This window comes from Schistocerca nitens, chromosome 5 (assembly GCF_023898315.1).
Source record: "Schistocerca nitens isolate TAMUIC-IGC-003100 chromosome 5, iqSchNite1.1, whole genome shotgun sequence".
Lineage (NCBI taxonomy): Eukaryota > Metazoa > Arthropoda > Insecta > Orthoptera > Acrididae > Schistocerca > Schistocerca nitens.
The window spans coordinates 572173318-572197378 of record NC_064618.1 but is presented as its reverse complement, the minus strand read 5'-3'; the positions used below and the strand labels follow the sequence as shown (position 1 = coordinate 572197378).

General features: G+C 45.4%; 1 protein-coding gene across 1 annotated transcript in view; it reads right to left on the bottom strand.

Moving 5' to 3' along the window:
- Nucleotides 1-24061, bottom strand: part of LOC126260263 (UDP-glucosyltransferase 2-like) — a 159259-nt gene that overhangs the window by 20577 nt on the left and 114621 nt on the right. Inside the window, exons 3-4 of the mRNA XM_049957592.1 lie at nt 8232-8454; nt 7857-8076 (exon numbers count right to left, since the gene is read on the bottom strand). Coding sequence (XP_049813549.1) covers nt 7857-8076; nt 8232-8454 — 443 coding nt within the window. The remainder of the gene's footprint in view (nt 1-7856; nt 8077-8231; nt 8455-24061) is intronic.

The following is a 24061-nucleotide window of genomic DNA, read 5'->3' as shown; positions in this document are numbered from 1 at the left end:
GTACCATTCTTGCATCCTGCCTACTCTACACTGCAGACGTGCCACTAGCGAGAGAGAGACAGACACAGCCGCACTGCTATCTTTCATTGCTACAAAATTTATTCGTTGTCGCCATCTATTCAATATGAAATTTGACAATAATGGTAACTGATGTCTCCTTGGAATCGTTGCAGAACAAAATATTTCTCACAACGATAACCACGTTTCCTGTTTATAAGTTATTGTTTATAACGGAAAGTTCCCTGATATTTGACGAGAGGTATTACCTTGTGAGACCCCCCTACAGCTGATGCTAGGCCGTTAATGGCCACTAAAAATGGAGATACACTCAAAACGGAGCCTTGCGGAACGCCATTCTTCTGAAAACAGAGGGAACTATGGGAGGCACCAACTTTGACACGGAAAGTACGGAGCAACAGGAAATTTTGGATAGAAATCGGGAGCGGGCCCCGGAGACTCCACTCATACAATGTGGCAATATCAGGTCGTGTCGTAAGCTTTTCGTAAATCAAAAAAGACGACAACCAGGTGTTGGCGTCTGGAAAACGCTGTTCGGATGGCAGACTAGAGGAGGACAAGATTATCAGTGATAGAGTGACCCTGGCGGAAGCCTCCTTGACATGGAGCCTGTATGCCACGTGACTCCAGGACCCAACCCAACCGCACACACACAATACGTTGCAGCAGCTTACAGAGAACGTTGGTGCGGTAGCTACCCACATCAGGCGGATTTTAGCACTGGAATGATGGTGCTCTCCCGCCATTGCGATGGAAAGACGCCATCTCACCAGATCCGGTTGAAGATGACGAGGAGATGTCGCTTGTAGTCATACGAGAGATGTTTAATCAACTGATTGGATGCCATGTGGCCCAGGAGCTGTGTCGGGGCGATGTGCAAGGCCGCTGAGCAGCTCCCACTCTGTAAATGGGGCGTTATAGTGTTCACTGTGGCGTGTAGTGAACGAAAGGACTTTCCTTTCCATCCGACGTTCGAGGGTGCGAAACGCTGGTGGGTTGTGCTCCGTCTCAGAAGCGCGAGCACAGTGCTCAGCAAAGTGCTTGGCAATCGCGTTTGCGTCGTTAGATAACACGCCATTGATGTTATCGTCAGGGATACCTGTTGGGGTCTGGTACCAAAAAGACGTCTGATTGTCGTCCAGTCTTGGGAAGGTGACATATGGCACCCAATGGTCGACACATGCCTCACCCACTATTCCTGTTACCGTCGTTTTATAAGCTGGCGGACGCGGGCACGGAGCCTCTTAAAGCCTATTAGGTGCTATAGGGAAGGGTGCCACTTATGCCATTGTAGAGCTCGCCGACGTTCAATTGCCTCAGCGTCTTCCAGCGACCACCAAGGGACTGTCTTTCGATGGGGACACCTAAGAGAACGAGGGATCGAATTTTCGCCGCAGAAATTATCTTAGTGACCTGCTCAATCACAACATCGATGGCACCACGTGGGGAAGATTCAACGGCGACAGCAGAGGTGAAAGCTTCCCAGTCTGCCTTCCTTAAAGCCCATCTGGGTAAGCATCCGTGGGCATACCGTCGTGGGAGCGACAGGAAGATGGGGAAGTGGTCACTATCACACAGGTCGTCATGTGCTCTTCAGTTGATAGATAGGAAAAATCCTGGGCTGCAAATTGATAAATCAATTGCCGAGTAACTACCATGAGCCACACTGAAATGTGGCGGTCGAGATGGGACAGTAATTTCCCACAAGGGGTTACGGGCGTTAAAATCTCCCAAAAGTAGGAAAGGTTTATGTAGTTATCAGTCAGTGCAGCCAATACATTAAAGGGTACCGCACCATCTGGAGGGAGATATATATTGTAGGCGGTTCTTTCCTGTGTCATCTGTATCCTGACAGCCACAGCTTCAAGAGAAGTCTGAAGGGGCACACGTTTACTACATACCGAATCCAGGGCATAAACGCAAACTCCATCTGACCCTATTATATTCACTACAGTTCTTGTAATATCCCTGCAGCCACGAAGGGCAGGGGGTCCACATTGTTGGGAACCAGGTTTCCTGGACGGCAATGCAGAAAGCAGGTATAAAGCTTAACAGTTGCCGTAGCTCAGCCAGGCGGTGGAAAAAACCGTTGAAATTCCACTTGAGGATGACGTGATCGTGAGACTGGGAAGGTATGAAACACTCCATGAGGCAGTCTACACCTCAGGGTCACCTGCTGCCACCGACTTATTTCCTGAACAGGCTATATCCATTGTGTCTGAGGGTCTGGTGCGATCTAGGTTCTCAGCGGGCACCAGAATCTTCACCTCATCCTCTGACACAGAGCTTGTAGGTAGTGGTGGTGTGGGTGCCACCACAATTCCTTGGTCTTGGGGAGGGTCTTCTTTCTGGATTTCTCTCGCTGATCTTTGAGTTTCTCTAGCTGGGAGGGCTACTCCGATTCATTCACTGGGATTGAGGATGATTACGAAGCCCTGTTTTTGGCACTTCCCACTAGTAGAAACATGGGAAGGGAGTCACACAAGGGACCCCTTCCTAGCGAGAAGTTCCGAAGAAGACTTACACTTCTCCGGCTGAGAGGTGGGGACTGGTGCCCCTGATGGCTGATGGTTGGGGGGGGGGGGGGGGACAGTGCTCCTGAGGTAGGTGATGCGGGAGCAAAAGGAAGGGAAGTGCCCCACCATCAAGTGGGTAGGTGTAGTCTTCCAGCTCTGAGAGCCAACTGCAACTTGCAGAACTGATGAGCTACAACTGTTTTCGTAGCGGCAGCATAAGAGGTGGCCATAGCCACAGGATGTAGGCCCTCAGACTTCCTTTTTGCCTCATTGTAGGTCAGTCGGTCCAGGGTCTTGTATTCCACGATTTTCCTTTCTCTCTGTAAAAATCCTGCAGTCTGGTGAGCAAGGGGAATGATGCTCTCTGCAGTTGACACAGATGGCAAGCGGGGTACAGGGAGTATTGGGATGGGATGGATATCCATAATCTCTACATGAGATGCTGCAAGTACAGTGGGAAGACATGTGGCCAAACTTCCAACACTTAAAGCACCAAATTGGGAGAGGGATATAAGTCTTGACATCACAGCAGTAGACCATCACTTTGACCTTCTCGGGTAATGTGTCACTCTCGAAGGCCACGATGAAGGCACTAGTGGCAACCTGATTATCCCTCGGTGCCCGACGGACGCGCAGGGCGAAATGAACTCCTTGTCGATCTCAGCTGGCGCACAGCCCGTCGTCAGATTGCCAAAGAAAGTCCATGTGGAATATAATACCCTGGAGCATACTTAAGCTCTTATGAAGCGTGATGGTAACGAAAACATCCCCAGCTTGTCAGAAGCGAGTAATAACCTTGACGGTGCCAGAGGATGCAGTTTTTATCAAGACTGACACTGACCCTGACCAGATTTTGGACAAGCCCTCCACCTCCCCAAACTCGTCCTCTAAATGCTTTACAAAAAACTGAGGCTTCATGGAGACAAAGGAGTCCGATCAGTTCTCGTACATACGAGGTACCGGGGCGAATAAGGTCTGCTGCCATCTTTAGCCTGGCGTATCTCCCATGGTGTGACCAGGGAGGGGAACGATTTAGGATCATCCTTCCTTGCATTGTACTGAGACTTGGAACGCTTAGAGACTGCTGGCGCTTCATCACCTGCAAGTGATATGGTACACTTCATCACGCGTCATCTGCCGTGATGCCACCCTCTCCGACCAGGGAGGGGCCTTTCCTGCGGGCGCCACCCAGCCACAGCAAAGGCCACCTGGCAGGATGGCCATTGCCGGATGTGCAAATGCCTCAGGGTGATGGGCTTCTACTCCTTGGTGTACGTTGGGAGTTAACGGCGCAGGCATCAGCAGAGCAATCACTGTGTGGTCAGGAGGCTACAACCAACACGGTACTTGGTGGCCGCACCACAATGGACTGGCTACTGTGCTGGGTATCAGGTGCAAAAGGGCAAAGAGTCCAATATCGTCGACAGTGCAGAAAGCGATACTGCACAGAGGATGGAGGAAAACGTACCCAGGAGGGTGACCTCGCCCCTAACTGCTAGAGAATGAGCGGAAGTGCAGATCCACGTCGACGAAGGATGCGAGAAGTCTCAGCGCGTGATGGACACGATGCACCATGTAAGGCACTCTTCCCCAATTGGCTCGCTCTTTGGGAAAATTTGGAAAAATGGAGGTCAAACACGACAGGAGACCATCACATAAAGGGCGATACGTGAGAAACTCCTTTCAGTCGCCTCTTATAACAGGCAGGAATACCTCGGGCCTATTCTAACCACTGGGTCCGCAGGGGTTGGGGGGAGGGGGGAGGGGGGAGAGAGGGGGGAGGGGGAGAGAGAGGGAGGGGGAGGGAGAGAGAGAGAGAGGGAGGGGGAGGGGGAGGGGGGGGAGAGAGAGAGAGAGAGAGAGAGAGAGAGAGAGAGAGAGAGAGAGAGAGATCCTGGTGGTAGTGCGTTGCTAAGTGAGTAGACGAGAAGATGGAAGCCTTCACGAAGCGTATCGCTGGAAAATCTGAAGCATAGACTTGAAAAATAATTGCACGTTACGCAACAAAAAAAAGTGTAAACAACGTCAAGGAGCCGGCAGTCTGCTCAAGGTCTACCTGAAGAGAGAGAGAAACAAGTGTCGTTAACGTTCATAAAATATGTGTTGACAAGATAAAATTTGATTTTCACTTTAGCAGGTAGTGGGTTGAGTCTCTTTTATTGTTTCGAGTACTCTTACTTAGCGTTACACAGGAAGCCGGCGATTTTGGAATAGTAAGGACAGTATCTCTTTAGGCCTAATCATTTATCATGTATTTGCATATTTTCACATTTGTATGTATCAGTTCATAATCAGCACCTATCTGGTATTTGGTGTCTAGAGCTAGGGAAAGGCGTATGCGAAACATAGGAAGGGAGGCGGAAGGGGGGGGGCATCTACAGCACTCCAAACTACCAGTATCATCTTTTAAGGGACTGAACTTATTAGTAAATAATGGAGAAGTGAAGAATATATAGCTGCATCTGCATATGAATAGCACTTTCTCACTGTGTCTCCACTTACAAGGGGACCATAGGGCAATTTTTTTAATTTTTTATATTTATGGAACGTGAAGTTAGGAACTCATATATACCCCCAAAGCAGTTCGATTCCACTCTTAAAAACACTCGAAAAAAATCGACTTTGAAATTTCACCGACAAGCAGCGTGGCGATGTGGTAGCTTTCCAGACGCGTGGGGGCTCTGTGTTCGAATTGTGGTGGAATCAAATTTTTAAACAAAGATGCATTTTCTATGAGCATTTACGTGAAGAATAAAAACGAGTACTAAACGATAGACATAAATTTTATTTGTATTTTTTTTTTTAAATTTTACGATCTTGATTAACATTCTTCATAAAGAAATCAATAATTAAGAACTTTTGTTTGGAATGAAAACTGGATATTTGTGTGCAGTACGTAATGAGAAATAAGAATACGTGTATTTTTCAAGTGTGTGTTAATTAGCATTTGATGAACTTTATATTTAAATGACTTAGGTATTCGAACTAAACGGAAAAAACGAAAACAATGGCCGAAACGAGACATGTTTCCTGCGCTTTATTGATTCTACCATTCACGGACATGTTCGTAGAACATGCGCCTTTATTTAAAATATGATTCCACCTGGAATCAAACCCAGGCCGCCTACACAGCCAGCGAGCACTCAGCAAGGAACAACACTGCTCGTCGAAAACAATGTACCGTATTTTAGCTTATTAAACATAGATGGGAAACTTCGAAGTCGATTTTCTAGAGAATTTTTGAGAGTTGCATCGAAATGTTTTTAGGATAGGTATATCTGAATTCTGCATGTCATGTACCATAAACATAAAAAATTACAAAAAATAAGAGTGCTGCATGGTCCCCTTTTTAATCTATCAGACGTTGGATATTTGGGTAATTTCAGCGACGTGCTTTAAAAATATGCGTCTCACCCCTGTTAACTGCGACCTGTTAATAGCATGCTTGCTGATGTACAGCCAAGATGTTTATTGAAAGAAAAAACGAAACCAATGGCTCGACTGTACACTTGAAAGCACACCATTAGACAATCACGCCGAGAAAGCATCAGAGCTCACTATCACTAACTGGCAACTGCTGTTCTGAAAAAATGAAATATTATTTATATTCATTCACTACAATTTTCGAAACAAAACCGTTAGCAAAAAGTAAAGAACCCAGAACTTAGTATTGACTAAGTACAAACAGAATAACTTCTAGTCGTGGTGCAAAGTAGCGGAAGCCAAACAAGTCTAAGAAGTAGTCCTTTCCCATTTTTATAGTTAATTTGCTTCAGCCAACGTGGTACTTTTCCCGAAGCCGTAGCAGTTAAGATAGGTGCATACGTCTAGATGGGTTATCTATCGCAGCGTTTCGATATCGCTGGAAGAAAATTTCAGCATACTTTAACGTACAACCTTGCAACAGGTAGTGCAGATTCAGTAAGCCAAAGAAATGCACTGAGTTTCTGAACAAGAAATAAAAGATGAGATGACGGAGTTGACCAAACAGATTAATTAGAGGTGGGAACCAAAAGGTAGAGATGTTGCTAATGGACCAAGCGCTCGCGAATGATGAATAAGAGGAAATAAACACAGATATTGCTTTGTATTTCTTAACACACACAGACCACTATCGTTTGACAAGAAGAAACGATAATTACGTACACATGTCATATGGCTAGTTTATGGTTCCATTCATAGGAATGTGTGTCAGGATTGATTGTTGAAGGAAATGAGAAATGGCTAGGCTTTTATGTATCACTGCCAGGAAACACTTGCCAGAATTCTCAAATCTTTCAGCATTTAAATGATAGTGTGTGGTGCGAATAGGCACACCAACAGATTATGTTCTCAGAATGAAAAGGTAGGAGACGAGGTACTAGCGGAATTAGAGCTGTGAGGACGGGTCGTGAGTCGTGGATAGCTCAGATGGTAGAGCACTTGCCCGCGAATGCAAAGGTCTCTAGTTCGAGTCTCGGTCCGGCACACAGTTTTAATCTGTCAGCATAGCTTTGATCAAAAATATTTGACACACACTGCAGCTTGGATAGCTCTCAATAGGCAACTATGAGGGCTTATTTTCCAAGCGATGTGTGTATTTACAACGAATTTCTGACTGATGCACTGGACTACACTATTATTATTTTAAATCCAAACAGAATTGTAAATAATGGACACGTTTTTCCACACCAAATAGTGGTAAGTATGCCTTGCTATATTTTTGAAGTTTAATCTTTACAATTTGGTGTGTAAAATTGAAGACATTAGGAGGAATGTACCTAAAATATTCATAAAGATCCAGATACAGAGTATAAAATGGCTCTGAAATCCAGAGCTTTAGTCCTTCATTACCTGCCTGAGCACGCTTATATAAACAATTTATATCTTACTGGTATTACCCATTTGAACCATAAAATCGGTCTGGGCTGAGACCTAAAATTACTGTGACTCAGACATCAGAGAGACAGTGGGAAACAGAACGTGCGTCACCAACATTGAAGGAGATTTGACACACTAATGTGTGGGGGTGGGGCCGTGATATTGACAGACTTCAAAAGAGAATAGTTCACATTCTACATCGTAATGCGAACAATGAAGTTGCTGACGTCCTAGCGTCGGAGGCGCCGATGCAATCTCTGGTCCCACAGTATTCGTATCTGCAGAATTCCGACGTCTCTGGAAACTGGTAGATTTCCGGGCTAAGACAATGGTGGCTACATTCCAGAACACAGAGTTTTGTACAGGTTTAACGCGCGAAGTTTGTCGAGAAGATTTAATACATCAAATCCATCACGAAAAACTTAATGGCGCTGTAAGATAATTTTATGATGTGATACTTACCCAGAGTCATTAAGCAGAGTGCGCAAGGATTCTAGCAGTGTGTTCTTCGTCATTTCTGGAAAGGGTAGAAGTATAGCAACGCCTCTCCTGACAGCCATTTTAATATTATGAAACTGGTCGCCAAACAAAGGTATTCCCAACAATGGCACACCATTGTAGACTGCCTCGGTGGTTCCCATCAATCCACCATGCGTAATGAACACTCGCATCTTAGGATGGCCTGTTAAGAACAAAATCAAGCAGTATTTTAAGATGACATTTTAAACAGGCAACGGTTTATTGTGCTAGAAAACAGAAAAATCAAAAATCCACACTCAAGCAAACTTCAGTGAAGAGCTTCCAGATGTTCTCACCAAAGTTGAAGTGTTTACTTACTCAGTATTTCATACTGAGGCAGCCACTTGCGTACTAACAGGTTAGGGGGCTGCCCTGGAAGATTTTCAGCCTCCCATTTCCAAATAACGCGTTGGGGAAGCTCTGCAAACGCTTCTAGTATTGCACTTCGTTTCTCATCAGACAAATCCCGGGCCTGCAGTACAGATCCGAACGTGAAGAATATTACTCCGTGTTCTGCTTCGTCCATGAACTTTTGAATGTCCTGGTGGAAATTAAAATGCAAAAAATAGTGAGTATATGATTATCTAGCGTACTGAGGAACAATTTTTGTTACATACGTTACAGATATAAAACAATGGTGTTAATGACAAACTGATGAACAGAGTACAAATATACATTATGGTACACTAGTCTACTGGTGGAACACTTCTTAAATTTTATTTGCATATCAAGTCAGCAGGAACCAGCGTATGTATCAGCATGTCCTTTGAATTACATGAGTATGATGCGAGGAGGGAGGGATATATAACTCAGTAGTTGGTATACACTCCTGGAAATCGAAATAAGAACACCGTGAATTCATTGTCCCAGGAAGGGGAAACTTTATTGACACATTCCTGGGGTCAGATACATCACATGATCACACTGACAGAACCACAGGCACATAGACACAGGCAACAGAGCATGCACAATGTCGGCACTAGTACAGTGTATATCCACCTTTCGCAGCAATGCAGGCTGCTATTCTCCCATGGAGACGATCGTAGAGATGCTGGATGTAGTCCTTTGGAACGGCTTGCCATGCCATTTCCACCTGGCGCCTCAGTTGGACCAGCGTAGGTGCTGGACGTGCAGACCGCGTGAGACGACGCTTCATCCAGTCCCAAACATGCTCAATGGGGAACAGATCCGGAGATCTTGCTGGCCAGGGTAGTTGACTTACACCTTCTAGAGCACGTTGGGTGGCACGGGATACATGCGGACGTGCATTGTCCTGTTGGAACAGCAAGTTCCCTTGCCGGTCTAGGAATGGTACAATGATGGGTTCGATGACGGTTTGGATGTACCGTGCACCATTCAGTGTCCCCTCGACGATCACCAGTGGTGTACGGCCAGTGTAGGAGATCGCTCCCCACACCATGATGCCGGGTGTTGGCCCTGTGTGCCTCGGTCGTATGCAGTCCTGATTGTGGCGCTCACCTGCACGGCGCCAAACACGCATACGACCATCATTGGCACCAAGGCAGAAGCGACTCTCATCGCTGAAGACGACACGTCTCCATTCGTCCCTCCATTCACGCCTGTCGCGACACCACTGGAGGCGGGCTGCACGATGTTGGGGCGTGAGCGGAAGACGGCCTAACGGTGTGCGGGACCGTAGCCCAGCTTCATGGAGACGGTTGCGAATGGTCCTCGCCGATACCCCAGGAGCAACAGTGTCCCTAATTTGCTGGGAAGTGGCGGTGCGGTCCCCTACGGCACTGCGTAGGATCCTACGGTCTTGGCGTGCATCCGTGCGTCGCTGCGGTCCGGTCCCAGGTCGACGGGCACGTGCACCTTCCGCCGACCACTGGCGACAACATCGATGTACTGTGGAGACCTCACGCCCCACGTGTTGAGCAATTCGGCGGTACGTCCACCCGGCCTCCCGCATGCCCACTATACGCCCTCGCTCAAAGTCCGTCAACTGCACATACGGTTCACGTCCACGCTGTCGCGGCATGCTACCAGTGTTAAAGACTGCGATGGAGCTCCGTATGCCACGGCAAACTGGCTGACACTGACGGCGGCGGTGCACAAATGCTGCGCAGCTAGCGCCATTCGACGGCCAACACCGCGGTTCCTGGTGTGTCCGCTGTGCCGTGCGTGTGATCATTGCTTGTACAGCCCTCTCGCAGTGTCCGGAGCAAGTATGGTGGGTCTGACACACCGGTGTCAATGTGTTCTTTTTTCCATTTCCAGGAGTGTAGTTTAATGGTCTGGGTTGTCTCACCACGAATGCATGACGGGTGGGTGGGCTTACTATTAGAATAGAGGAGGAGGAAATTAGAGTTCAACATCCCGTCGGCAACGAGGTCATTAGAGACCAAGGTCATGTTCGGATTAGGAAAGGATGGGGAAGGAAATCGGCCGTGCCCTTTCAAAGGAACCATCCCGGCATTTACCTGAAGCGATTTAGGGAAATCACGAAAAACCTAAATCAGGATGCCCGGACGCGGGTTTGAACCCTCGTCCTCCCGAATGCGAGTCCACTGTGCTAACCACTGCACCACCTCGCTCGGTATATTAGAACAGAAAATCGCTGCATGATTCAGGAGTTTAGCGATTTCTATTAGCGGCTTTCCACGTACGCTGAGACAAACCGAAGCCTCCTGTTTCAACGCAGGTGTTTCGGTAGTTTCTTACTCATTGTGGTACATCAGATCCTACAACAAGTTCTACAGTAGCTTTTATTTGGTGGGTGTCTGGATTTTTAACTACCAGATGTAGCACTTTTGCAGCGTTTTCTTTATATACATGTAACAAAGCTTCCTGCCTCCCCATTTCACCGGCGGGGAGGGAGGGTTATATAACTCAGTAGTTGGTATAGTTATCAGACATCCTACGACCGTACGCATTGTGTTTGTTTTGTTTCGTGGCGCAGAAAGAACTAGTTATACCCGCCTATGTCAAAACCTTAGAACATTAATATGAAAAAGGGGTTAAAAAGGACTTTACGTTAAGCCCAGTCGACGGGAGGAGAAAGACCTAAGGACAAGGATTTCCTCTTTGAGAAAGATCCACAAAATACGCCGTAGAGACAACGTAGGTACCGAACTAAAGATTAAGTCTCCTTCGCCATATTGCCTCGACGGATAAAAAGTAAGACGCAGTCGACAGATCGCGCGTCGTTCGCAAAAACAACCGATAACTCAGACGGCAAACATACATTAGAACGTAAGTGTTTGAAAAAAAAAAAAACCATTCGATCGGGAAATGGCGAACTGTCCAAGGTTGTTGACAGAGCACAAAGTGGTGGGAGATAACTGCCTAAATGGCCATGACAAACGACAGTGCCCAACATTCAACCTAGCAAAAATGATCTCGCGTTGGGAGGAGATCGGCCAAGCAGCTGGGAGACAATTGTCCGGAGCTCCCATAAAGGGAAGACCAGTGGTGATGCCAAAGTGGTACCACCTGCTGATAGACGGCAACACGGAGATCATCGGAAGAAATGGAAAAACTAGCGGACCGACATAGGACAACTGCGGCCTTGGCAGCAGCGTCAGCAGCCTCGTTTCTAGTCAGAACGAAGTGACTAGGAACCCACATAAACAACATAGTGGCTCCCTCAAGAATGAACAAGTGGAAGCTTTCTTGAACCCGTTGCGCTAAAGGATGGACTATGTTCAGGATACAGGCTCTGAAGGGCACTGGGAGAATCGGAGCAGGTGACAATTTGAAAGCCTTAGTCGCCGGATGTACTCCATGGCCTGATACAGGACAAGGAGCTCGGCTGTAAATACTGAGCAGTGTTCCGGAAGCCGATACCGAAAATCGTCGGTGCCAATAACGAAGACACATCGGACGCTACGGTTAGTCCGACAGCCATCAGTGAACACTAAGGTACTATCACTAAGTTCTGTGTTAAGACAGAGAAACCTACAGTGACAGACCAAATCTAGAGTAATTTCCTTAGATAGCGAATTAAGTCCACGATGTGAAGGGCCGCTGCACGAAGCCAAGGTGGTGAAGGGTTCACACCCACCGGGAAAGTGGCAGGTAGCGTATAGTTAAGCTGCCGCAGCAATAGTCGAAAGCGAATTCCAGGAGGTAACAGAAGAGAAACGCACCCCATACTCGCGGTCAAAGGAGTCATCGAAGGAGGACACACAGGCTCGGTGGCCGGGCATAGAAGGCAAACGGCATGGTTACTGCTGACAAGGGAACCTCCCCATCGCACCCCCCTCAGATTAATTATAAGTTGGCACAGTGGATAGGCCTTGAAAAACTGAACACAGATCAATCGAGAAAACAGGAAGAAGTTGTGTGGAACTATGAAAAAAATAAGCAAAATATACAAACTGAGTAGTCCATGCGCAAGATAAGTAACGTCATGGATAATCGTAGCTCAGGAGCGTCGTGGTCCCGTGGTTAGCGTGAGCAGCTGCGGAACGAGAGGTCCTTGGTTCAAGCCTTCCCTCGAGTAAAAAGTTTACTTTTTTATTTTCGCAAAGTTATGATCTGCCCGTTCGTTCATTGACGTTTCTGTTCACTGTAATAAGTTAAGTGTCTGTGTTTTGTGACCGCACCGCAAAACCGTGCGATTAGTAGACGAAAGGACGTGCCTCTCCAATGGGAACCGAAAACATTTGATCGCAAGGTCATAGGTCAACCAATTCCTCCACAGGTAAACACGTCTGATATATTCTATACGACACTGGTGACGGCATGTGCGTCACATGACAGGAATATGTTGTCGACGCACCTAACTTGTACACTTGGCGAATGGGCAAAAAGATTCTTCTACCTTGCCCGATTTAGGTTTTCTTATGGATGTGATAATCACTCCCAAAAAAGTGATGAAAACATAAGAGTTTGTCAGATAATAATTGTCTGAAAATAAAAAGTTAAACTTTTCACTCGAGGGAAGACTTGAACGAAGAAGCTCTCATTCCACAGCTGCTCACGCTAACCACGGGACCACGGCGCTCTTGAGCTAACACTCTCCTTGATGTTGCCTATCATTCCATGGACTACTCAGTTTGTATATTTTGCTTTTTTTTTCATAGTTCTTCCTGTTTTCTCGATTGATCAGTGTTTAGTTTTTCAGGGCCTATCCACTGTGCCAACTTATAACTAAATCTGAGGGGGGTGCGATGGGGAGGTTCTTTTGTGAGTAGAACATCACGTCTGTATGACAGTTGGTGTTCGGCAGCTTCTGCGTAGAGACTGAACTGAGCAAGTGTAAAATGCACCAGTGGCCAAACGGATTCCACGATGGTGGATAGTATTTAGACGGCGTAAGATGCAAGGACGTGCAGATGCATAAACGAAACACCAATTGTGTAATTTCTAACGGACGAGGGACTGGTACAAACGCTAGGAGGGTGGTCTGATCCGCTCCTTAGGAAGTACCGCTGATTTGGAACACAGTGGGACCGGGTACCGCGGGCGGCCAGGTAAGAGATAGAGATGACGCAGAAACTTTTCTATCATGCATGAGCCCGAGGAATTTCATAGTTTCAACGAACGGAAGAGCAACATACCCAAGATAAGACAGTGGAAGAATCCAATTGCACAGCCAGAATTTCATGCAAACGGTTTTGTTAGTCGAGCGAAAGCCATTGTCGATGCTCCACAAATAAAGACGACCGAGACATCGCTGAAGGCGCCGCTCAATGAGACAAGTCCGTGGAGAACTGCAACAGATCGCAAAATCGTCGTCGAAGGAGGAGCCACAAATGCCTGGAGGGAGACATGTCATACGTTTAACGGCTATAGCAAAGAGGACGACGCTCAGGACACAGCGTAGATAGTACGGAGGATACCAGTCTTCCAGTAGGTATCTTAGGCTTTCTCCAAATCGAAAAAGACGGCCACAGTCTGGGATTTCCGCAGAAAACCATTCATGACATGGGTTGAAGTGACGAGATGGTCAACTGCAGAACGCCACGCTTGGAATATATATTGTGCAATGGTTAGTAAACAGAGACTCAAGCCACCAGAACAGCCAGGCATGAATCGTTACATCATCTTGTAAACACAGCTGCTGAGTGAAATGGGGTGGTAGCTAAAAGGAAGGTGTTTGCCCTACCGGGCTTAGGTATGCGTGCGGGAGTGGCTTCACGCCAGCGTCTGGGAAACGTGCCATCTATCCAGATGAGATTGTATGCATGCAGGAGAAAATGCCTGCCCACAAGAGGAAGGTGCTGCAACACCTGAATGTGAGCATCGTCCGGCCCTGGAGGCAGAAGATTGGGATGAAGTTAGAGCATGCTCTAGCCCCTGTTAGTAAATCCGGCATTGTAGCTTTTACCATTCTGAGAGAAGGGTATCACCAGAGCCTCTCCAATCGTTTCCGATGGAGGAAGGAAGGGTGATAGTGGGTAGAGCTCGAAATCTCCATAAAAGAGCGGCCCAAGTTGTTTGAAGTTGCAATGGGGTCCACAAGACAGCATCCGCTATGGTCAGGCTGGAAACTGGGGAATGAACCATGGTCCCAGAGAGCCACCGGAGGTTGGCCCACACTATGGATGAGGGAGTGGAACTGTTAAAAAAAACTAGTATGTGACATCCAGCTAGCTTTCTACTATCTCGAAGAATGCAAAGACATTGCGCACGCAACTGATAACAAATACAAGGAAAGGGGGTGGAGGGAGAAATTTTGGGTTGTCACTTCTGCAGCTTCCGAGTGCCAGCCTTCTAAGACTGATTGCTACATGGCGCCGAGTCTGGAGGCTCCTGTTCCACAAGATCTGCAAAGGCATCAGCATTCTCGATGGGTCGGCCTGCAGATTTCAGGGCAGAAAAACGATTGGCGGTGGGCAGGGGTGAAACGGCGGTCGGCCACGTGATGGTTGATGAAAAGAATCTCCCAGTCCGCAAAGGGGAAGACGCTTTGTCTTTTTTCAATTTCTTTGAGCCTTTCCAGTTTTCAGAAGAAGACTCAGATGTTTGTTCGCTGGAGGGGCGTAAAATGTTTTCGCAGACGTATTCCTTCTGACCTTTCTGGCCTGCCAGTTTTTTGTGTAATAGGTTATTTCGCCACCGGATGCGAAGATGTGGTGGCTTGTTGCACAGATGGAGGAGGAGGAGATGCTACTGTGTCATTGGGCGATTTTACAACCGTCTTACTGAATTTGATGTCCCAAGTCTGTGTCCTTCGTGGAGTGAGGTGTAGGAGGAACAGTACTGTTAAGTACCAGATGCCAGAAGACAGGATTTTTGAGTAGCCAACAACTTGCACGTGACAGGGTAAGACACTTTTTACTTCACCCAAATAGCCTAGACGGCCCGTTCATCGAAATACATGGGACATTCTCGGGATGAGGCTGCATGATCGCCATTGCGGTTGATGCAGCGGGGAGGAGACAGGCAATCACCGCCCTGAGCATCCCCACCTCAAGTAACACATTTGGTCGTGTTTCGACAGGACATTCGAGTGTGGTTGTAACGTTGACACTGGTAGCAGCGCATCGGGTTTGGAATGTACGTTTAGGCCATCGTAACTTCATAGCCTGATTTGGTCTCTGATGAAAGCACTACTCTATCAAACGTGAGAAGAAGAGTGCGTGTAAGCATTAAGATTGCATCAATCCTTTTCAATACCAGATTGACTGCAGTGACGCCCTGAACAGATGGTAAGTTTGGATTTCTCCCTCAGTCATACCATCTAGCATCATGCAGAGAATTCAGCCTTCGATTGGCTTCAACACGAACAGGATAGTTGTGGAAGAGTGAAGCTGCAAGCAGCTTTTAGATTCGAGAATCACAATTTGTCTCCAAAAGCCAAGTGCCATTACGTAAACAAGAGCAGGATTTCACAGTGCCGGGAACTGCATCAACACCTTTCTGAATTATAAACGGATTTACACTATATCAAAGAACTGACCTTTAGTACGTCATACTACGAGGATCCGAAGTGCAGCTGGGAGAATCCGGGAATCTTTAGCCACATTCCGTTTAAGTTTAGTAGACGGAGATTGTGATTGGCTAATTGCGAGAAAATCCCCATTATTGCCAGCATATCCATGCCCCCCCCCCCCTCAGGGGGGGGGGGGGGGCTCACCTGCCTTAGATGACTGCTCACACCTCAGTCACACATCCCTAACTACTGACAGAGGGAGCTATTGGAATTTGGGAAGGTAACAGTTCAGGCAATAACCCTTCCCCGTGCCTGGCCTTTATCAGGGGGTCCGTGCGAACCCTATCTCATGACCCAGGGCTGGGAATTAAGCGTTACCAACTCATCTGTTACGCATCAGACGCATGGGCCGGCACTCAGGAGCGCACAGGGAGGAACAAGAGACAAAGAGGAACCTCAAACTCCAAAGCGGGGGGAGTGTAGGAGATGGAGAAGAAAGAAATAGTGGAGAGACTGTTCTGATGTCAGGCTACTAAAACTTTAGGAAACTTTGCCAAAAATATCCTAGATATGTTCCCAAGGTAGGGAGAAAAGAATAGTGGGAGGTTAGACAGGCAGCACTGAAGGGAAAAAGTGCTACAAAGGCTGAGGCCTCGTGGTAGCCAAGCACAAACTTACCAAAGAGCTATGTGCCCCTGGGTGGATGCATTGTGTGGATTTCATGTCGAACTTGCTGGTATGGTTGTTCTTTAGCTACGGATGACCATAATACTCTGCCTGCTACACACTAATCTCAGTTCAGAGCAGCGGATCTTTTCAGGCGTGTTATGAACAGGAGAACAACAAATGTAGATACTCTGGCTGCTGGTAGCTCTTGCTCAATTAGCACCATCCATGGGACACGTGTAGAGCAACTGGAAGATAATATTATGGATGTAAGCAACAAGAAACGACTCTTTGTCCAATTAGCAGCAGACCTCTTCTGCTGCTGTGACCAGATGAATGAAAGCAACATTTGTCAACAAGAACGATTGACTGCAGTTTCTAGGTAAAGCAATAAACAAATCTTAAAATTTTTAATTTTCATGTGGTTTCTCAGATTTATTATGAATATTTTGCTGATTAATGCCGTTCATTTTCCTTTAAAATCTATGATCAAATGGTTCAAATGGCTCTGAGCACTATGGGACTTAACATCTGTGGTCATCAGTCCCCTAGAACTTAGAACTACTTAAACCTAACTAACCTAAGGACATCACACACATCCATGCCCGAGGCAGGATTCGAACCTGCGACCGTAGCGGTCACGCGGTTTCAGACTGAAGCGCCTTTAACCGCACGGCCACACGGCCACACCGGCCGGCGAAAATCTATGATCGTAAAAGGAAGTTACGTTCCGTTTCATGGTGTAGACCGTCGCTCCAGAAAGTTCCTGTATTGATTTTCTTCCTGGTATATCAGAAGCGTCAGCATCATGAACTAACATTTTTAACGTGTAAAGAACAGATGTGCATTCGATGACTCAGTTGTGAGTAGGCAGTGTTAAGTAATGGACGTGCACCCGTAATGTTCCAGAGTCGTAGTGTAGTAAATCGCAATGGAGCAACATTTCTACGTCTAATGTTGAAAACTCTTTCCAGAATGTTACGAAGAAGAGAAAAGAGTGTGCGAAGTTTGTCCTGCACACCTTGACTGCCGAAAAAAACCAGTGCGTGGACTCATATCGCGACCTGATTGAAACGTACAATGCGAACTGGTCTCTTGCGGAGAAAAGCATCTCAGGTGACTAACGGTACTCTTGTTGAAAAAAGCACCACACAGGTGACCAAACTTGGTGTTATCAATTCGAACCTACCAAAAAAAAAAAAAAACGACAAAGAGAAGAAATTCACATGAAGGGTCAAATCTGTGACGACGTAATCAACATTTAATCCAGTTTGACACGTGGGTTGAACAAGATCCAAAAGCTAGACTTTTCTGACAGTTTCGCATGGTTGTATGAACGTTCCGTACGTTGTACTGAGAGCATGTAGAACATGTTTTTGTTGTGGTCTTCGGTCCTGATACTGGTTTGATGCAGCTCTCCATGCTACTCTATCCTGTGCAAGCTTCTTCATCTCCCAGTACCTACTGCAACCTACATCCTTCTGAATCTGCTTAGTGTATTCATCTCTTTGTCTCCCTCTACGATTTTTACCCTCCACGCTGCCCTCAAATGCTAAATTTGTGATCCCTTGATGCCTCAGAACATGTCCTACCAACCGATCCCTTCTTCTAGTCAAGTTGTGCCACAAACTTCTCCCCAATCCTATTCAATACCTCATTAGTTACGTGATCTACCCACCTTATCTTCAGCATTCTTCTGTAGCACCACATTTCGAAAGCTTCTATTCTCTTCTTGTCCAAACTAGTTATCGTCCATGTTTCACTTCCATACATGGCTACACTCCATACAAATACTTTCAGAAACGACTTCCTGACACTTAAATCTATACTCGACGTTAACAAATTTATCTTCTTCAGAAACGCTTTCCTTGCCATTGCCAGTCTACATTTTATATCCTCTCTACTTCGACCATCATCAGTTATTTTACTCCCTAAACAGCAAAACTCCTTTACTACTTTAAGTGTCTCATTTCCTAATTTAATTCCCTCAGCATCACCCGATTTAATTTGACTACATTCCATTATCCTCGTTTTGCTTTTGTTGATGTTCATCTTATATCCTCCTTTCAAGACACTGTCCATTCCGTTCAACTGCTCTTCCAAGTCCTTTGCTGTCTCTGACAGAATTACAATGTCATCGGCGAACCTCAAAGTTTTTACTTCTTCTCCATGAATTTTAATACCTACTCCAAATTTTTCTTTTGTTTCCTTTACTGCTTGCTCAATATACAGATTGAATAACATCGGGGAGAGGCTACAACCCTGTCTCACTCCTTTCCCAACCACTGCGTCCCTTTCATGCCCCTCGACTCTTATAACTGCCATCTGGTTTCTGTACAAATTGTAAATAGCCTTTTGCTCCCTGTATTTTACCCCTGCCACCTTCAGAATCTGAAGCAGTATTCCAGTCAAGATTGTCAAAAGCTTTCTCTAAGTCTACAAATGCTAGAAACGTAGGTTTGCCTTTTCTTAATCTTTCTTCTAAGATAAGTCGTAAGCTTAGTATTGCCTCACGTGTTCCAACATTTCTACGGAATCCAAACCGATCTTCCCCGAGGTCCGCTTCTACCAGTTTTTCCATTCGTCTGTAAAGAATTCGCGTTAGTATTTTGCAGCCATGACTTATTAAACTGATAGTTCGGTAATTTTCACATCTGTCAACACCTGCTTTCTTTGGGATTGGAATTATTATATTCTTCTTGAAGTCTGAGGGTATTTCGCCTGTCTCATACATCTTGCTCACCAGATGGTAGAGTTTTGTCATGACTGGCTCTCCTAAGGCCATCAGTAGTTCTAATGGAATGTTGTCTACTCCCGGGGCCTTGTTTCGACTCAGGTCTTTCAGTGCTCTGTCAAACTCTTCACGCAGTATCTTATCTCCCATTTCATCTTCATCTACATCCTCTTCCATTTCCATAATACTGTCCTCAAGTACATCGCCCTTGTATAAACCCTCTATATACTCCTTCCACCTTTCTGCCTTCCCTTCTTTGCTTAGAACTGGGTTGCCATCTGAGCTATTGATATTCATACAAGTGGTTCTCTTCTCTCCAAAGGTCTCTTTAATTTTCCTGTAGGCAGTATCTATCTTACCCCTAGTGAGACAAGCCTCTATCATCCTTACATTTGTCCTCTAGCCATCCCTGCTTAGCCATTTTGCACTTCCTGTCAATCTCATTTTTGAGACGTTTGTATTCCTTTTTGCCTGCTTCATTTACTGCATTTTTATATTTTCTCCTTTCATCAAGTAAATTCAATATTTCTTCTGTTACCCAAGGATTTCTATTAGCCCTCGTCTTTTTACCTACTTGATCCTCTGCTGCCTTCACTACTTCATCCCTCAGAGCTACCCATTCTTCTTCTACTGTATTTCTTTCCCCCATTCCTGTCAATTCTTCCCTTATGCTCTCCCTGAAACTCTGAACAACCTCTGGTTCTTTCAGTTTATCCAGGTCCCATCTCCTTAAATTCCCACCTTTTCGCAGTTTCTTCAGTTTTAATCTACAGGTCATAACCAATAGATTGTGGTCAGAGTCCACATCTGCCCCTGGAAATGTCTTACAATTTAGAACCTGGTTCCTAAATCTCTGTCTTACCATTATATAATCTATCTGATACCTTTTAGTATCTCCAGGATTCTTCCAGGTATACAACCTTCTTTCATGATTCTTGAACCAAGTGTTAGCTATGATTAAGTCATGCTCTGAGCAAAATTCTACAAGGCGGCTTCCTCTTTCATTTCTTCCCCCCAATCCATATTCACCTACTATGTTTCCTTCTCTCCCTTTTCCTACTGACGAATTCCAGTCACCCATGACTATTAAATTTTCGTCTCCCTTCACTACCTGAATAATTTCTTTTATCTCGTCATACATTTCATCTATTTCTTCATCATCTGCAGAGCTAGTTGGCATATAAACTTGTACTACTGTAGTAGGCATGGGCTTTGTGTCTATCTTGGCCACAATAATGCGTTCACTATGCTGTTTGTAGTAGCTTACCTGCACTCCTATTTTTTATTCATTATTAAACCTACTCCTGCATTACCCCTATTTGATTTTGTGTTTATAACCCTGTAGTCACCTGGCCAGAAGTCTTGTTCCTCCTGCCACCGAACTTCACTAATTCCCACTATATCTAACTTTAACCTATCCATTTCCCTTTTTAAATTTTCTAACCTACCTGCCCGATTAAGGGATCTGACATTCCACGCTCCGATCCGTAGAATGCCAGTTTTCTTTCTCCTGATAACGACGTCCTCTTGAGTAGTCCCCGCCCGGAGATCCGAATGGGGGACTATTTTACCTCCGGAATATTTTACCCAAGAGGACGCCATCATCATTTAATCATACAGTAAAGCTGCATGTCCTTGGGAAAAATTACGGCTGTAGCTTCCCCTTGCTTTCAGCCGTTCGCAGTACCAGCACAGCAAGGCCGTTTTGGTTAATGTTACAAGGCCAGATCAGTCAATCATCCAGACTGTTGCCCCTGCAACTACTGAAAAGGCTGCTGCCCCTCTTCAGGAACCACATGTTTGTCTGGCCTCTCAACAGATACCCCTCCGTTGTGGTTGCACCTACTGTACGGCCATCTGTATCGCTGAGGCACGCAAGCCTCCCCACCAACGGCAAGGTCCATTGTTCATGGAGGGGATGTAGAACATATGAAGCAGAACATATGAATAATCAACACTACGATCCTAACGTTTCTCTATTTTTTATTAATCCAGTCTCAAAATTTTGAGACTTACGGGGCGTAGATCAGTGGTTCCCAACGGATACGGTACCGCACACCGGTGGGCGTTGACGAGATCTAAAAGGGCGTTCATGGCCGAGGCGCCCATGAGCAGTACTCCCAAGAATGCGCTGCGAACTTTCATTAACACCAAAATAATAGAATGCACGTTTCAAAATACAGCTCTAAATACTTTTAAAGAAGATAAAGCCTTATTGAAAGCAGGCATTTGTACATTAGGGTAGCTACTCCTCAAATGGCTGAAAAAGTGATAAGCGTGGCAGAAAGGCTGTAGAGTAAGAAAGCGAGAGTGCTAAAGAATTTACGCGATTCATCTCGCTGGATAAAGATGATTTGATATTGGCTTTTGCAAAGTTGGACAATAAATGAGTCCGTTAGTTCGGGTATTTTCTCCACAATATGTAAATCAGACGTGAGTTGTGGCCTTACCAAAGTAAGAAACCAGAGAGGACTGAAAACTACAGGCGAGTTTCACTGCCGTATAGAATCAAATTAATTTAACCAAAAGATACACTAAAGAGTCACATGAATAAATATAACCATTTAAAGTAGCGCAGTTGGGTTTCAAAAGAAGAAGTAAAAATAGGCCACTACGGAGTTCGCAAAAGTGATACTTTAAGCTCTTGACAAGGGTGACTATTAACCACATTTTTAAAGTTGTCCAAGGGTTTTGACACTGCAGACCTAAAATGTTACGAAACAAGATTTAATCAGTAAGTGTAAAAAGAGAAGCATTAAACTAGCGGCTGCAGTCTTCCGAGGGAAACAAAGTGTAAAAAGTAGTGAGAGATCACACATTGGCTAATGACAAATTTTTAGTAAAACTATTGTCAAACAAGGAATAAAAATATAGGGTAGCATACTGGGTCCAATACTGCTCTTGGGACACATGTCAACAACTTTCCTGGCAGTATAAGACAGAGAAAAAGTTCGTTTCTGATTATAGCAACATCAGAGTCACTGATAAAACACCAGCCTCCTATTAGAGAAAGCTAACGCTACACTCAGGACGTATGAAATAAATCGGCATTCAACAAAAAGAAAAATAACACCATGCACTTCAGTATAAAGAGCCAACAACTGTGCCGCATTAAAAAGAGAATACATTTATAGACTATATAGCAAATAGTAAGTTTTTAGGGATGTATACTGATTATCCATTACCTTGAAACTGATACAAAGAAACTGGCAAAGAAATTCAACATGTTTTGCCCTTAGGGTTCTATCGTCAGTTTATAACATCCAAAGTCTACTAACATTATTCCTTCGTACACTCAATCCTTAGCTGTGAGATTCTTTTCCGATGATCGAACAGACAAAATATGGACAATTTTGAGACTGCAGAAAAGGGCCATAATAAAAATAATCTGAAGTAAGAGTGGGGGTTCATTGTAAAGAACTGTTTGAAACACTGGGTGTCCTTACTCTATCAAGTGAGTAAATCTACCAATCTGTCGTGGGTCTCGGGGAAAACACTACTAAGGACGGACACACACACACACACACACACACACACACACACACACACACACACACACACCCGTCTAGACATTTACCAAGGAAAAACAACAAACTCTGAACAGCATTTTCTATCAAGGAATAAAATTGCGTTCTACATCAGCCAAGGAGATGGAACAGATTATTGAAATACGTCTGTTTGAAAGGGCGGCTAAAGATTTCTTCATAAGAGATGCATAGTACACAAATATCCCAGAGTACTCATTAGTGGCAAACAATGGAAGGGAACAACTGCAACATAGTGTCACATTCCAACTCACAATCACCATAGAGTGCTTTTTGAAGAAAAGCATGTGGTCATTCTCTTGAGTTCATAGTCTCAGGCATCACAGGGGGACGCTAATTCCGTTTTTTCAGTTGGTTGAGGGATGCACATGAAGGCATCATAAGGCATAGTGGCATGTTTATGTGTCTGGAGTCTCTTTCCGAACCGGCTGGAGTTAAAGCAAGAGGCATAGTAGACTGTTGATGGTTCAGGAGTCATCAGGTGGTATCCTTTGTGCGTTGCAGCATCACCTGGAAAAATTATGCCGAAAGTGTGTCTCACGAATAAAGTTTAAAAATGAAAGAGAAAGAAAAACTGCGTATTAGTCTGGAAACACCTATTACCCACAGTTGTAAATGTTTTATCCATGTATTTTAATAGTCCAAATAAGCCATATTCTACAGGGTGAAAAGTATTTAAACCGACAAACTCTGGGAGGTTGTAGGGGACATCAAAATATATTTTTCCCTAATGTCATATTTTCCTGTGAGGAGTATTTAAACCGATAGAGGAAGATTTCTCTGGCGGCAGACTAATTAAACCAACAAACACTTTTCCATTTTTTTATTACCAAGAGACAACACATCAAGACAACCCATTTTCAATTACAGTGATATTCAAAAATGCCTCCATTGATACGTAAACAAAGGTTACACCGTCAGATCATGTTCTGTCTGACACGGGCCCTGGGTGGATAATCAACTGGTTCCAGGCTGTGTACACGCTTTAAGTGAAATGGACGTAAAAATTGCTCTCGAAGGACTGTTCTTACATTCGTCTGATTCGTCTCCATGTTACGTGCAGTTTCACGAGTGCTGATTGAAGGATCCCGCTCCACATGCTGCAGGCCAGCTTCCTCAAATTGCAGCCTTCTTACCGTGCGACGGCGTCCTGTCCGGGCAATCTGCTAAATGACCCGGTCTCATGCAGACGTTGGTACACAGCAGCAAAGGTCGTATTATGCGGGATACGGCGATTAGGATATTTTTGTTGATAAACCCGCTATGCAGCTCGTCCGCTGTGGTGCGCTACGTAGCACGCACCAACCATACCAGTGTACTCGCTCGAGGTGTATCGCTCCATTAGTAAACAGAGACA